Source organism: Hyperoodon ampullatus (genome assembly GCF_949752795.1).
Source record: "Hyperoodon ampullatus genome assembly, chromosome: 1".
In the NCBI taxonomy this organism is placed as follows: Eukaryota; Metazoa; Chordata; class Mammalia; order Artiodactyla; family Ziphiidae; genus Hyperoodon; species Hyperoodon ampullatus.
Window position 1 is genome coordinate 124,714,289 of NC_136914.1, and position 15,499 is coordinate 124,729,787.

The 15,499-nt window shown below is 65.7% G+C and overlaps 1 protein-coding gene across 1 annotated transcript; it reads right to left on the reverse strand.

Annotated features, from left to right (window-relative positions):
• Nucleotides 1-161: 161 nt before the first annotated feature.
• On the reverse strand, nt 162-12,231 carry DGKQ (diacylglycerol kinase theta; the record flags this gene model as incomplete). Its single annotated transcript, XM_079697218.1, has 24 exons — nt 162-1,092; nt 1,492-1,620; nt 1,927-2,079; nt 2,161-2,272; nt 2,365-2,511; nt 2,603-2,703; nt 2,987-3,165; nt 3,258-3,406; nt 3,607-3,758; nt 5,139-5,254; nt 5,852-5,890; nt 6,322-6,472; nt 6,768-6,829; nt 6,957-7,011; nt 7,131-7,221; nt 7,308-7,561; nt 7,664-7,764; nt 7,864-7,935; nt 8,013-8,166; nt 8,536-8,661; nt 8,742-8,827; nt 9,243-9,342; nt 10,062-10,141; nt 11,934-12,231. 23 exons carry the CDS (start codon nt 12,229-12,231, stop codon nt 1,519-1,521), a joined length of 2,880 nt encoding a protein of 959 aa, XP_079553344.1. The 3' UTR covers nt 162-1,092; nt 1,492-1,518.
• Between the last annotated feature and the right edge of the window lie 3,268 nt (nt 12,232-15,499).

Below are 15,499 nucleotides of genomic sequence, written 5' to 3' on the forward strand. Positions count from 1 at the left end.
GTGGGTGTGGGTGTGCGATGTGGCCCCGGGTCTTCAACAGGCAGCATGTCCTGCAACTCTGCCCACGTCCCACGGGCAGAGGGCCCTGGCAGCTGCTGGGCTGCCCAGCCGGCCCCCACACCCCAGCCCTCCTCCCCCAACACACTGGCCTCAGGCACAGACGCAGGAGACGGCAGCAGGACAGGATGCCCAGACTATATTTGTCCCAGATATAAATTACGGTCACCTTCAGGTGATAAGTTACACACGAGGGAGGGGGTGCAGAGCCCACGCAGCCCCTCCGGGCGCACAGACTCACGCACGCACAGAGGACATGTTCACCTGAACCACATTTTACAAGACAGTTCAAATCGACCAACGGGGCCCGCAAAGCAAAAGCTGATGCCGCCCCCGGGACGCAGACCTGGGGGACGCACACCGGCTACTAGAGGCATGTGGCGAGGACAGGCCACCACCCACAGCTGTTCCGATGCACGTGTCTGGGCAGTTTTGGCACGAGCTTGGCGGGTACAGGGCTGGGCAGGGCCATGTCCAAGGTTGAGGCCTAATGTCAGGGCAAGGCCACCACCCAGGGTGCGAGGGCCCAGTGGCAAGACAGCGCCTAAGGCAAAGAGACCAGACAATCGGGAGAGGGGCTTGTGGACCCTTCTCGGGGGCTTTGGGGGCTCCCAGGCAGCTGGGGTCGGGCTCTTCTGGGGGCAAAGTCGGGACTCTGGGCCGGCTGAACTCTGGGGCTCTGTGGTAGGGGCTCTGCGAGTGGCCCACCAGACAGCCACGTTTGCATCCTGTGTCGCCGAGTCTCCACGTGGAGAAGCACAGAGACCATACGAGTCCCGTCTGCCCGGCAGCGGACACGGCACCCGTGGGCTATCGGCAAATGGGAGGCCGAGTGCCGCGGTGATCACGTACCGCGTTGACCTTGCTGATTAAAGCCGCTCCGCTGCACGCTCTCCGCACTTCCTCTGGGCTCCCAGTCAGGCTCCTGCTACCTCCTGGGCACCACCTGGCCTCCGCGGGGCCCTCCCGTCCCAGTCCTGTCACTCCAGGGCCACCAGTCAGGTTCCGACTGGGCCGGCCAGACACCACCCGGGCCTGGAGAGGCATGTCCCCCAGGACAGCCCTCAGTGAAGAGGTGAGGCCAAAGAGCTAGTGGCCAGGGTGTCCCGTGTCTGTGCTGGGCAACCCCAGGGCCCAGAGAGCCAGTTGCCCTGTAGGAGCATCCGGGGGGACAGCCCGGGGGGACAGCCCAGGGGGCATGAGGTGAGGCACAGCACTGCCTGGCTGGAGGGGGCAGAGAGGGCAGAGGGACCTGGGGAGGAGTGTGTGCCCTCCAGGACAGTGGCCTGGGCCCCAGAGAGCCCCGTGCCCACCCATCACTGGTACGAAGGCCAGAGGGGAAGTGCCCACTACCCACCCAGCAGTTTCTGTGTGGCACGGGGACGGGACAAGAGGGAAACACCCAAGGTCAGGGCTGTGGGCGAGTATATCCACCAGCGAGCGCTGCTCCAGGACCCGCTTCTACTTGGAGTCCCCCTCAGGGGCAGGCGCCCCATCTGCTCGCATATCCTTGGGGGTCCCCGCCTTCCTGGGCTTCTGCTTGGCCTTCCTGAGCATGTGGACCTGTCCCGAGACAGGCAAGGTCTGAGGGCTGTGCAATACTGCAGGCCACCTGGTGCCGGGTCTGAGGACGGCCGCTGACATCTCAGCCCATCTTACAGAAGGGGAAAGAGCGGGGCATGCTGTGACCGCGGCTTGTGGGGAGGGGGCTCCCTAAGGGCTGGCCGGCCTCATCCAGCCTCATGACCTCCCCAAGTCAGGGAAGAACCAGCCGCAACAGGACTGCTGGGCACCAAGGCCATGCCGGCCACTCTGCGCAGGCGAGGCCTGCCGGCAGCGAGCCCCCTGCCCACCCCACACCTCGCATACCTTCGGGCCTGCGGCTGAGATGATCATGTGCCCGGGAGCCTGGACCCAGGGCTCGCCATCCACCTGCACAGGTGTGGCCTTGAGGAGGGTGACACGGAAGTAGGACCCCTGGGCAATGCGGATGCCGGAGCGCAGCCCACCCTGGACCTGACCCTGGTTGGGGAGAGGGGGAGCCACGCTCAGCGGGCCGCAGCGCCACAGCCCAGCCCCCCGGTCCCCCGCCCCCGCGCTCACCATGTGCACGACGCCCGTCACCCCCACCACCTCCAGCAGCCCGTCATCCATGCGCGGCTTCTCGAATCTCGAGTCACTGTCGGAGCCCCACAGGTCGGCCCCCGAGCCCCAGCTGCACCAAGAGGGAGGGGCACACAGGTCAGGGTGAGGCCGGACGGGAGGCTGGAGGGGGGCCGGAGCCCCGGGAGCCCCACGTGCAGGCACCTGGGGATGTTGATGAAGATGAGCCCCTCGATGCTGGGCAGCTGCACCTCCTGCTGGTCCACCTGCAGCCGCAGGGCCCTGTGCAGGCCGCGGGAGTGGCTCATCTTCTGCAGCCCGGCCCGCACATACACGCCCTTGTTGTGGAACCTGGCGGGGGGACCTACAGTCACAGGGGCGAACCCCCGGGAAGTACGTGGTTGCCAGGGGCAGCCCCGCACCCACCCCTGCCCCACGGCACCTGCTCGTGAACTTGCCGGGCTCTTCCTCTCGTGCCTGGTGGAAGTCCAGGCTTAGCTCCGCGTCGATGCCAATCCCACAGTAGTTACTCATGTGCACGATCTGAGAACAAGATGCGTTCTCCCCTTGGCCCCAGTCGGCCCCCACCAGGTGCTCCCCGCCGCCCCCACGGTGGGCCCGGCCTCCTGTCACAGAGCTGCTCTGTCCAGTGACTGCCCCACACTCAGGTTCTGAGCCAGTCATCCTCAGGCCCGGCACCCGTGTCCACGAGAGGACAGCGCTGGCGCCAACGCCAAGGCATGGCTGGGATGAGGACCAACACCTGGACAGACGTGGTAGAGAGACACACACCGGGTGCACCACCCCTGCTCGGGCACACCAGTACCTTGGGGGGCTCTGCGTCTGCCACGCTGTTCTCCCCACTGCCGGCCTCATGAGCGTCCAGCAGGATGGTCCAGCGGTCCACGAGCACAGCATCTGCCTCGTCCACCGACACCAGCACAGAGAACGGGTCCTCTCCACTGTAGCCCGCCCCCCAGCGGAGGACCCGGCCAAGGTCATTCCCTGGACACCAGCAAGACACGCTGACTCTCCACACCCACCCCTCGCCCCTCCAAGCCCGGGGCCCCATCCCCCAACGTGCCAGCTGACCCCACCTGTGCCCAGGGGCAGGATGGCCACGGCAGGCTCTGGGCAAGCCAGGCGGTGCCGCATCTCCTCCAGGGCAGCGAGCACCCAGCCCACGGTGCCGTCCCCGCCGCACACCAGCACCCGGAAGCAAGGCACCTGGGAGAACACGTGGAACCTGGCGGCAGGGAGACAGGACGTGTCCCGGCACTGGCCACGGCCGCGAACAAGCAGGGACAGGAGGTCACCCCTGGGGCAGAAGGGGCTGCAGCTCATCCCCACCCAGGGTGCCCTCAAGGGTTCCGACCCACCAAACCCCAACCTGTTCCTGCTGGCCGGGGGGCGGGCACAGGCAGGTACCCCTTCTGGCAGGCTCACCCGGGCAGCGGCCCCCCGTTGGTCAGCTCAAAGACCTGGTGGGGGTTGAGCAGCTTCCGGAAACTGCAGAGCAGGTCGCGGCCCTTGAGGCCTCCGCTTCTGGGGTTCACAAACACCAGCAGGGGGCAGCAGTCTGGGGGCAGCTTCAGGTGCTGACGGATGGGGCTGCGTTAGGGCGGGCTGGCCGGCCCCCCGGAGACAGAGCCGGGCCTCCCCCAGCACGCAGCCTGGCAGTGGCGGCCCCTGCCCCTCAGGCCACCTGCCTGAGCCAGTCTGGGGCCGGCCCCTCCAGAGGAAGGCCACGCGGCCACCCCACCTCACCATTGCCTGCTTGGGCTGCATCCCACAGCAGAAGGGGCGCCCACAGACCCCTGGCCGGTGGGGCGGGAAGACACTGGCCAGCCTGGAGCTCTGAGCACATCGACCGCCAGAGCTGCCACGCCACATGTCCTCAGACCACGCCCACCACCAGACCCACGTGGCCCACGAGCCTAGGCTGGAAGCCCACGCAGGACCCCGCCTGCCCCTCTGAGAGCCAGCCCACTGCCAGGCCCCTGCCCACCCACACGGCAGTCAGGAGGAGCAGCCTGGCTCGCAGGGCGGCCCCACACCTCCCCTGGGCCACGGGACAAAGCCTGCCCCCAAACACAACGGCAGAAACAGCGCCCGCGAGAGTGGGCAGGGAGCAGGGGTCCCCACGTGGTGAGGACGGGGGCTGGGGTCCCCATGACGGGGGTTGCTGGGTGACAGGAGACAAACAGGCGCAGACACAGCGGGCAGCGGCCGCACACGGGCTCGGCCGTGGCTCAAGGCCGAGGACACACTGGGGTGACGTGTGAGCCACCGGGCCGAGCTGCCTGCGGTCACCACTTACCTGCTCAGCCCAGGGCAGGCAGCTGCCAGGAGAGAGAAAGTGCGTGTCGGCATCACCCACCCGTCTCTGCCTGTGGAGCCGGCGGAGGGGTACCCTGACCTGCAGTGGCCGCCTCCTTGTCTGGATGGTAGGACAGGGCAGCAGAAACCTGAAGACGTGGCTCACCCAGTCACAGACCCTGAACTCATTCTGCTCTAATTCTGCTTGGCCTGAACTGGGGTCCGGTCATCTCGGGGGGTCCTTGGGGGCCAGCAGGGCCAAGGACCAGAAGCTACTACTAGGGCACACAGCGCAGGGCGGGGTCTGGAGCACTGCTGGGGCTTTGGGACAGCCTCCAGGGTCAGGGAGCATCACCTACTGGCCAGAGAAGGCCCAGGGTGCGAGCAGGGCTCCACAGGCCTCCAGGGCAGGAAAAGCGGGGCCAGGGCCCACGACTCTGCTAGGGCCGCGCACACAGCCACAAACACAGGCCAGCCCTGAAGAGGCGGCCACTGCAGGGCCAGTCAACCGGCGTGCAGGCCTCTCACCATCGGATCTCGGGCCCCTCCCTCGGTGTGAATCAGCCGTGCACAGACTCGGACTTTGCTCCAACTGACCAGGTATTAGACAAACTGGCCGTGGAAGCTATGGCCCCAGGCCCCGCCCCGGCGCCACTCACCAGCACGTCTGGGAGCACCAGGGCTGTCAGCGGCCGGCCGTGCACAGCTGTGTCCCTGATCAGCATGTATAGCCGCTCGGCCTCCGCAAAGCAGTCCACATCCAGCACCACGGCACCTGCGGCAGGTGGGCCGTGAGCTCAGTTACGTGTCCTGCTCCCACCCTCACGGTGTCCGGGCTGCAGCCTCGCCTCCTCCCGCAGCTGAATGGCCCCAGTTCTGGCCACAGCCCACCTCAGGCCAGCCCGTCCCAAGGCGTCCCCGCAGTGCATGACTCCCTCCCCCAGGGGGAGCCTCCAAGGACAGCCGGGCTCAGAGACAGGAGATGCTGGGTGGACAGAGCAAGGCCACCTGGAGGCAGGGTGGAGCAGACACACACCCACCCAGGACCTGCGAGGGGCATGGAGGACATTGGTAAGTGCTATGGACCCACAGAGGGGAGACGGGCCTCACGGTACTGTTCTCCCACTGGGGAGACCTAAGTTTCCCGCCATAAAAGATGGAACCCATGAGCACAAGAAGTTGTGGAGAAAACATTCTCTGCACCTCAGTCATGTTTTAGCAAAAGCATCACAGCCGTGAACCAGGAAACGAAACACCAACGTTTCCCTGGCCCACGGGTCCTAAACAAGGTGAAGCAAGAGGGCAAGGCTGCTCCACCTACTCCAGGGAGTGACCTCAGACCCAACCTGACCACAACCCGTGGGAGGCTCACCTTGTGTAGAGTAGACGTGGCTCACGGACACCAGGCCAGCTGCGAAGACGGGGGGGCGGGGCGGCAGGCTGCGGTCGGATGCCAGGGACCTGCCCCCCAGGCCCCCAACCCAGGGCCGCCACCCCAGGCAGCCCCACCCGGCCTCCCAGGCCAAGAATAAGTTCACACCACCGAACAGCGCAGCTCTCCCAGGAAGTGCCCCCCCACTCCAGGCACAGGGCACCCCCCCCAGGGCCCAGAGCAGGGGGCTCAGAACCTCCTCAGAGGAGGTGATGGGGTCTGGGCCCCAGAGGTGAGGACAGAGACCCTCTGGGCCAGGAACCAGCTCGGCAAAGGCTCAGCCAGTGCCTTCGGGGAGCGGGGCAGCCGGAGGACGCAGCCTTGGCCCGGCAGCCCACACACCTGCTCTCAGGACTCCCGCCCTGCCACCCACCTGGCCAAGCGCCCCAGACCAGCCCAGGCAGTCGCACCTTTGCTGGCCACAGCCTCTTCCAGCAGACTGCTATACTCCTGGGGGGACCGGCCAGGGGGCAGACCACCCACGAACAGAGAGACACGTGGGGCCACCACTCTGCTCTCAGCCACATAGAACCGCGTCTGGCTCATCTGCCGCAGGGACGTCTGCGGGGAGGGGGGGAACGCTGAGCAGAGCACTAGGGGATGGGCCTCCCCACCCCCCGTCCACAAAGGGGGCCAAAGGGAAGACGCCCCAGGCTGAACGCCACCAAGATGGGAAAGGAGAGGAGAGAAAGGACACACAGGGAACTTGCGAAGGGGAGGCACTCCTGGCCGGGACGCTTAGCTGCCCGCCATCATGGCCTTGTGTTCTAAGGGAAGACAGACTCCCTCTCTACGAGGTAGAAGCCATGGCCAAAGGCCAGCCATTCCCCAGGGGCCAGTGTCCACACCCACTGACCTGCCGGATCTCACGAAGCCGATCAAGCAAGGGCTCCTCGTCCGCCAGCACCATGCGCTGGACTGCAGAGTTGAGAGACACCACTATTAGCCCCAGGCCCTGCGGCCACCACCAAAAGCACCTGCCCTGGGACCCCGGGCACCTAGGGGTAGGACTGGTCAGGGCTTTGACTTCAGGCTGCCCACTCACCTTGCCTGCTGCCCATGAGTACCTCCACCAGCTGGAAGCTCTTCAGCCCCTCGGCCTGTTGGGGTGGAGTTCAGGGCATCAAGCCTGGACCAGCCCTAACGCACCCCCGACCCCGGCCTCCCGAAGACCCACATGGGGCCACCACGCCAGGCAGGGCGGGCCCAGCACACATACCTGGCGTCCGAGCAGCGGGAGGACCTCCAGCACCACAGTCCGGGCAGTGCTCTGCGGGGTCACACGCATGGACACGTAGGCCACACCCACCCTGCAGGGGACAAGCTCAGGAGCTGGAGTCGCACAGCCCCCACCCCTCCCTCCCTCCGCGCACCCTACCGGGGACCTGGGTCTCACTTGAGCCAGGCAGGGTAGATCTTCAGGACCTCCTGGGTGCGGGGCAGAGCGCGAATGATCCAGGCCTCGGGAATGCGAGTGATGCTGGGAACGTCTCGGGCCCCTGGGCCTCTACTGCCTTCCTCCTCGGTGGTCCCACCACTCCAGACCTTTCCCGAGGCCCCGGTGTCGCCAGTCAGAGCGGGTGCAGGGAGCGCCTGCAGCTGGAAGCCCTGAGGGTCCTCCGTGATGTAGTAGGCCCGCAGCGCCACCTCCTTGGAGGGGGGTGGGGGTGGGCGTGAGCGGAGCCAGGCCACGCTGGGTCCCCGCAGCCCCCCAGGGACGGGCCTGCGAGGCAGCTGAGGGGTTCCTCTTACCAGCACCTCCTGACTCTTGGCCAGGCGGGGGACGGTGATGACACGAAAGTGGTTTCGCTGCACCGCGTCGTTGCCGTCAAAGATCTTCAGAGTCTGCTTGCCTGGGCCACAGGGAAGTGGGTGCAAATCCGTGGAACGAGGCACGGGATGGGGGAACGGGGCATGGGATGGGGGGCTGGGCACAGCTAAGGGGCACTTACTGGACTCTAGTGCCATCACCTCTCTACCTGGGCCGGCGGGGGCGCTTCCGTCCACGCTGTCTTCTCCCTCCCCTATGGGACGGTCACAGCTGGCCTCAGTCAAGGCCCGGCCCCCACCCCAGACGCCCGCTCCCCGCCGCCCTGCTCACCCGGCTCAGGGGCCGTGCTCTCGGAGATCCGAAAGCAGTGCATCTTGCTGAAGTTGCGGGACAGCAGGCGCACGCACGCCGGCGGCAGGACCATGGTGCGCAGGCGCCCGAAAGTGCACTCGGGGGCGAGAGCCGCGGAGCAGACCGAGTGGGCCTGGGGGAGAGGGCACGGGCTCGAGCCTGGGGTCCTGGTACAGGAGAGGGCCTGGGTCCAGGCCGGCCCTCAGTGATTCCCCAGGGGCCCACATTGAGTTCCCACGGGCCGGCGGCGCCACCCCCAACCAGAGAGAGCCCTGAGTCTCCCCTGCACGAACCCCACCCCAAAAGCCGGAAAACACCCCAATCCAAACGAGATGTCCCCAGAACCCCCGCCCCCCATCCTGCTTTGCCACTGGACGATGCAGCCTGCCCCACGGGTCTTGGCCCCGACCTCCATCCCGCCCCGCCCCCAGGGCCCCCGCCCCCGCCTCACGCGTACCCGCGCCTCTCCCGCCCCGCCCCCAGGGCCTCCGCCCCGCCCCACCTGGACGCCGCACCACTCGCAGCGCACGCCGGCCAGCACGTCGGACGAGCCGCAAGTCTTTCGGCAGACCTCGCAGCGCGCGCCCGAGGGCAGATTTCCCTCGCGCCAGTGGTGGAGGTGCGTGTCCTGCGGAGAGGGCTGTCAGCAGGCTCGGCGGAGCCTCCCCCACCTCCCCGGCCCTCCGGCCCCCGGCCCAGCGCACTCACGTGGTCCCGGTGCCCGTCCTGGTGGCACTGGCGGCAGTCGCTGCAGGCGAAGGGCACACAGTCGGGGTGAACGTGCAGCTCACACACTGGGGGGCGGGCAGGGTTAGGGGCCTCTCGCCGCTGCCCACCGACCCTGCCAGACCCCTTCTCGCTGGCCTCTCTGCTCCCGTCTGGGGCCGCCCCTCCCCTGACCGCACATTCTTTAAACTTTTGGGGTCCGACGTGCGAGACAGAAGCAGTCCCCCCTCCCTCGGCGGGATGGGGACCAGCTTCTCCGCTTCTCTACCCTCCGGGCCCACCTCAACACGCAGCCTGCGCCCCTCCGGTCCCCTGCATCCGCCTCCCCGCCTCCCCGTGCGGGCAGCTCCATAATCCCCGAACCCCACCCTAGAGCTACCGCCTGACCGCAGGGAGGGCTGGGCCACCCTGGGCAGCAGAGGCCAGGTCCCTGATGAGGAGGGAGTTAGACCCCAGAAGAGCCAGGCAGGCTCCTGGCGGTACCTTCGCAGCGAACCCCGGGTGCCTCCAGGCCCTTTCGGCACACGGCACAGAACCTGCGCTTGTAGAGCCCCCGGGGGCCAAAGCAGTGGGCCACCGGGACCTGGAAGGAGCAGAGCTCGGCCTTAGCCTGGGCCCTAAGGCTTGGCAACCGGGTCCCCAAGCCCCACTTCCTCTCTGTTCCAGGGAGCTCCCATCACCAGCCCTGGCCACCTGCCTGACCGCTATACACCCCTCAGTCCTCCCGAGCACGATTAACAGGATGCTGTGTGTGCCTCTCACCCCTCGGTGCTTCCAAGGGGTCCTGCTGGGGACTGCCCTGCATGCTGACCTCCCCATTCCCTGCATGCACAACCAACTCAGGGCTGCCTGGGCCGTGATCTCAGACAGCCCCCGCTGCAGCTCAGGCCCAGGCTGGTCCTGCCCAGGCCTGATCCAGCTGCACAGGTGCTGACCACTCCCCCAGGCCTATTCCCCTCCGTGATACACTTCAGGCCACCCGGATAAATTACAGGTGGAGGAGGCCCACCAACAGGCAGGAGAGGCAGTGCTGGGTATCAGGGACCCTGGAGAAGACAGGGTCAGAACCATCGGGAAGTGAGGCCCAGCTGCTGCCCTGGGAGGGGCTCACAGGCAGGGATGCAGTCTGCAGCTCAGAGACCCAGACCAGCACAAGGGAACACTCCCACCCCAGCCCCCCAGTGCTTGGGCCACTGCCCACCCCATCCGACATGCTGGCCTGACTCACCACCACAAAAGCTGGCCTCCCTGACCCTCCGCACCCTCCCCCCGTAGGTGCAGTAGCCCATGCTCCATACGCACGCGGACCAGGCTGGGTGCCACGCTCGTACACGGGGTCTTCACGTGCTTCAGGCACTTCTCGTGGGACATGAAGTTGCAGACTATGGGAATGAGAGCCCCGTGAGTTGGCCCCTGTCCTGCCCGGGAATCAAAAGACCCTAGGTCTTGGCACACAGGAGGGAGGCCGCAGCCAGGGGGACCGCCAAGGGCCGTGGTAGGGTGCCAGCATTCTGTGACGGGGCAGATGGCCTATGACAGTGGGCCCACCCTCCCAAAACTTCCTAACCCTAGCCCTAGTCATAGGGGCAGGGAGAGGGCATGGAGACAACCTGATCCTCTGTCCCACCCCAGAGAGCCCAGAGCGGGGAGCAGGGCCCTGGTGGCTCTGACCGTCCTGGATGACGGTGTGTTCTGGTGTCCCGAGAGTCCCCCGTCCAGCGCCCTATACACGCACGCACACACAGGCCCAGTTCTTTCAAGTCTCTGCTGGGGGTGGGTGGGCAGGCGGGCACTTGGCCAGCTCCTGCGCCTCTACCTACCCCCTACACCAGCTTCACCAGGGACACTCTTCCCTCACTCCCCACAACTGCATACGCCCCTAATTATCCTTCCCACGCACGATGTGCCTGCCCAGACCACAGCCAGTCTGTGATAGACCAGGATCCCCCCAGCACCCCGAGGCAGGCAGGGTGGCTGGACCAATGAGGGCTGCACCTGCCCCAGCCCAGGGAGTACAGCCCAGAGGCTCCAACAGTGGTGATCTATGCTCACAAGGCCCACAGGGGCAGCAAGGGGAGGCATGGGGCCGGGTGAGGCACCCAGCCTGGCTCGGCTGCGGGCAGGCGGCACCCAGCTTCCTCCTCTGGCCCATGCAGATAGTCCCTGCTCCCCCCACATGCTGGGTGCTCCCTGGCAGGGGAAGGGGCTCTTCCTCCCATGCCCTTGTCAGGCCCCTCTGCTTGCTGAGGTCACCAGCTCATTCTCCAGAGTTGGGGAGAATGTCTGCACAGCTGCCCAGTGAAGGCCTCCACATCACCCCCATTTCCCTTCCATGAGCTTCTTCGCCCCTCAGACCTAGTGCCCACCTTCAGGAGGCCATACCCGCGAGGGGGACCTGCCACTTCCCCTGGCAGAAGGCATCCTGTGTGAGGCGCCCAGTCTCCTCTGCAGGCTCCAGCCTGAGTGCTCCCTCTGTCCCCAGAGCCAAAGGCCCGTCTCCCTGAGCAGGGTAGAGGCTCCCCGCCCCGTCCCCTGCGGAAATGAGCAGGATTAGAAGAGCCGACCCTGGAAGCACACGTGTCAGCTGCCCAGGAGCCAGAGGAGGGAGGGCCTCCTCACCCAGCCAGGCCGGCTTGGCAGCGGGGTGTGAGCCCTGTTGGGGCATGTCACACTCGGGGTGGCAGGCCTGGCCCAGCTCCCTGGGAGTCTGAGCCTGGGCAGCGCCAGCACTCAGGCCCTGTGGGCAGCAGTGTGCACCCAGGAGAGAATGGACCAGCACCAGCCCAGGGGAGCCAGTGGCCCAGGCCAGCCCTGCCTGGCCACACTGCTGCCCCTTGCACCTGCTCAGGGTTGGCTGGCCTCATCCCCAGTCACTGCACCTGCCCTGCGCAGCCGCGACGTTTTCCCCACTGGATCCCAAGCCAGGTGAGGGCGCCTAGGGAGCAGATCTTTCCACCGTCCTGGGGGAGGGGCCGCGGCCACTGGACGCCCCCAGACCCCCGCAGGAGCTGGTCCTCATCACCTCCACGGGGAGGTCTGGGCCTGGCACACTCCTGCCCCGAGGGGCAAGGGGCTCTATCCTGGGGAGGCCATTGCTGGAAGTGCAGAGGTCAGAGGTGAGGTGCCCGTTCTGGCCCAGGTACTGGGGTCTGCGATGGGGTCGCGGGCGCTCACCGTCACACAGGATGCCGGCCAGCCCCCAGATGAAATCGGAGCAGAGGTGGCAGAAGGTGGGCTTGGTGAGCGTCACCTTCCTGAAGCTGTGACCCGGCGCGGCGGGGCCCAGGGGCCTAGCGCCCGCCCGCTCCGGCCCCGACCCTGGCCCGGACCCCGGCCCCGACCCCGGCCCGGACCCCGGCCCCGACCGCGAGCTGCTTCCGGCGCCCAGCTCCGGGCTGGAGGTCGGGCTGCCCTGGCGCGGGGAGCCGCTGCCAAGCCAGGCGCGGGCCCCGGGTTCGGCCGCCGCCGCCATCCCCGGCCAGGGCGGCCCGAGCCCCAGTGGAGAACGACTGCGGGGTCAGCACTGCGGGCAAGAGGGGCAGCCGTCCCCAGCTGTGCCCCGCGGTCCGCGCCGTGCTTCCGACTGCGCCTGCCGTTACTGCGCAGGCGCGCATCCGCGAGGCGGGGCCTGGGGCGGGGTCACGGCCCTTGGGCGGGGCCGGGGTGGGGCCTGCGGGATGGGGGCGGGGCACGAGCGGGGCGGGCCTGCGGAGCAGTGGGTGGGCCGAGGTCCGAGCTCCGCGGCCTGCCGGGCAGGTGGATGGGTCTGGTGGCCCGACGAGGTCTGGTGGCCCGACGAGACAGGCACACGACCTGCAGACACCGGCGCGAGGTGTTTGCACCTACGGTGCCCGGGCACGCGCCTGCGCAGATGGACGCCTCCCACGCGGCACCGGGATCCTGCTCACGGCTCGCGGTTGCTCAGGGCGACCCGGCAAACGTGCGGCACTGCCCCAGCTCCCCAGAGTGGCGTCTGGAGGCCAGGCCCTGCCCTAGGGGGCCCCCGTCTGGAGTCAGAGGGGCGGGGAAGGGTTTGGGGTCTCGGGGTGGGGGGGTCCCAGGGTGAGGTCCGGGGAGGAGCCAGGCCCTCTGGGCCCCAGTCTGGGCGTCCATGGTGGAGGAGGAAGGCTATGGAGATGGCTCTGGGGCTGGGACGGCCTGTCTGCCCTGTGTGCTCCCACCAGCCGTGCATGGGCGGCTCAGTCTGCGGGATCTTCGGACGCGTGGACCCTGCCCCGCCGCGAGCAACCCCAGGCGCCCGGCCCCTGTCCTCATCACAGACGGGGGGGTTCCTTTCAGGAGGAGCTCCCTCCCATCATCTCTCACTTGGGAAGCCCGAGGGGCTGGCATCCTTCCCTCTGGACCCCGACCTCGTGGGCGACCTAAAGCGACCCCACCCCGGGCCTTCCGGACCCTTCCCCGCTGTGAAAGACCCGCCCCCACCGCACTCCCAGGGAAGGCAGTGAATCCAGCCCTTGCCCTGCCCCCCAGCGTTGTCTCGAGGACGTGTGGGGGTCGCGTCCACGCGGGTCACCCTGCCCCATCTCCTGACAGTGCTCCGGGGTCCCCGCCCCTGTGGGCCTGACCGCGGATTGTAATGAGCGTAGCCGAGCCGGGCGTCGTGGGCCAAGGCGCTTCCCGGGGAACTTCCTGATCCCTGCTGCGTCGTTGTGGGCTGCCCTCCCTCGAGACAGTCCCCGGCACGGCAGGGTGAGCAGGGGCTGCAGGGCCCCAGAGGAGGAGGAGAACGGGGCAGGGGACACAACCAGGGGAGGATAATGTCCGGGGAGGGCGAAGTAGGGAGGAAATGACTGGAAGTGTGTTAGGCCTGCTGGGAGGGGCTGCGGAGGCTGGAGAGAGGGAGGGCAGGGCCAGGGAGGGGCCCAAAGACCGGAGCCAACCCCTGAGGGTGGGGGGGACTCGGCTCCCAATCCTGTTGGAGCACCGGCTGTGCACCGAGGCGCTGGGCTGGCACCCCTGCCCACCCTGGGGCTGAGTTCTGGGGCAGACAGACAAGAGCAAACTGAAAAATAAGGCGGGAAACGCCACTTGGTATCTCAGTGCCTGGCCGTGGACGGAAGGAGCCAGGACTGAGCTACCAGGAAGACAAATATACAAACAGGGGAAATGGGGTGCAAAGCCCTGGGGCAGTGATGTTGAAAAGGCAAGGACATCCCTTCGCCTGGGGCTCCCCAGACGGGCCCCTGCGCCCTGGAGCATTTAGCTCACTGCCAGCCCTCCCCACGCCCTGAGGCCACAGGGCCCACACTCCTCCTCCTCTCCTCAGCAACCCCCAGCCAGCCCCAGGCCAACCTGCTTCTTGGCCCCGGGAGGGTTGTGACCCAGCCATGGTGCCTGTAAGAAGCCGAGGTTTCTATTGAAGCCCACTCCCCATAATCCAAACCAGCTGACTTCTAAGGACGCAGGATTTCAGGACATATCTTTCTCCATTTGTGAGAAAGTGGAGTACAGGAAAAACATCTTGAAAAGAAAAATCCACGTCTGACCATTTCCGCAGACTTTAACTGCTTTCTGATACAGCATAGTAACTAAAATGGCAAACATACTTCCACCAAACTGTCCCCTGACCTCCTTGGAATACCTTCCAAAATAATTAGCAGCTTCTAGATGAAGCTTAAATCTAAACCTCTGCTTGGGACACATAACAAAATTCCAGACAGGCAGCTTAAACAACAGACATTTATCTTGGTTCTGGAGGCTGGAAGTTGGAGATCAGGGTGCTAGTGTGGTTGGTTCTGGTGAGGGCCCGCTTCCTGGCCTGCAGACACCATCTTTTGCCTGTGCTGGCACATGGGGGGGGGGGACACTAATCCCATCATGGGGCCCCACCCTCATGACCTCATCCAATCCTAATTATCCTCAAAGGCCCACCTCCAAATGCCATTACATGGGGGCTAGAGTTTCAGCATATTAATCAGTGGGAGAATCAACGTTGTTTAAGTCACCCAGCTTGTGGTGCTTTGTGTGGGAACCCAGGCAAACTAATGTACACACAGACCTGCCAGCCTGCCTGGAAGGCCCAGAAACAGCCACTCCTGCATTGTTTGGTGACTGGCCTGTGTCACCCAACGTTTTGTCTTGAGTTCCACTGAAGGTCTTTTTGTTGCTGCTCACGTCACGGGCATGTGAGGGTCTGGTCCGCCGTTGGGGTCCTGCCTCTCAGTGCTTCTGCAAGAGCGGGCTTGGGTGTTGGTGCCAGACTTTGGCTGTTATGGAAAATGCTTCTGGGAACATTCTCGTCCATGTGTTTGGATACCACACCTATATGTCCTTGTGTCTGGTGAAGTAGGACGTGCTATGTTCACTTGTAGAAAATAATGACAAACAGCTTTCCAAGAATCCACACAAAAATAAAAGTTCATACTTCCACCAGCAATGTGGGAGACTTTTGCCAACCCTGGACACTAACTGTCACAATTTCAGCCTTTCTGGTAAGGGTGCAGAGGTGTCTGTGTGGCTTTGGCTCTTGTCCAGTGGCGGTGGTGAGAGAGGCCTGCAGCTCGTCCTGGGTCTGTCTGTCATCTGCAGCTCTTCCTGTGAGGCTTGGTTAGATGCCTTGGTCACCTTTCTATTGAGCGTCTTTTTCTTATTGATTTGTAGGAGTTCTTTATATATTCTGGAGGTGATTCTTTTATTGGTTACAGTCAATTGTCAGTATTCTCAAAGTCATGCTCTATGTGGTCTCCGCAAACTCTTACCCACGGCTCCTGGGGAAACAC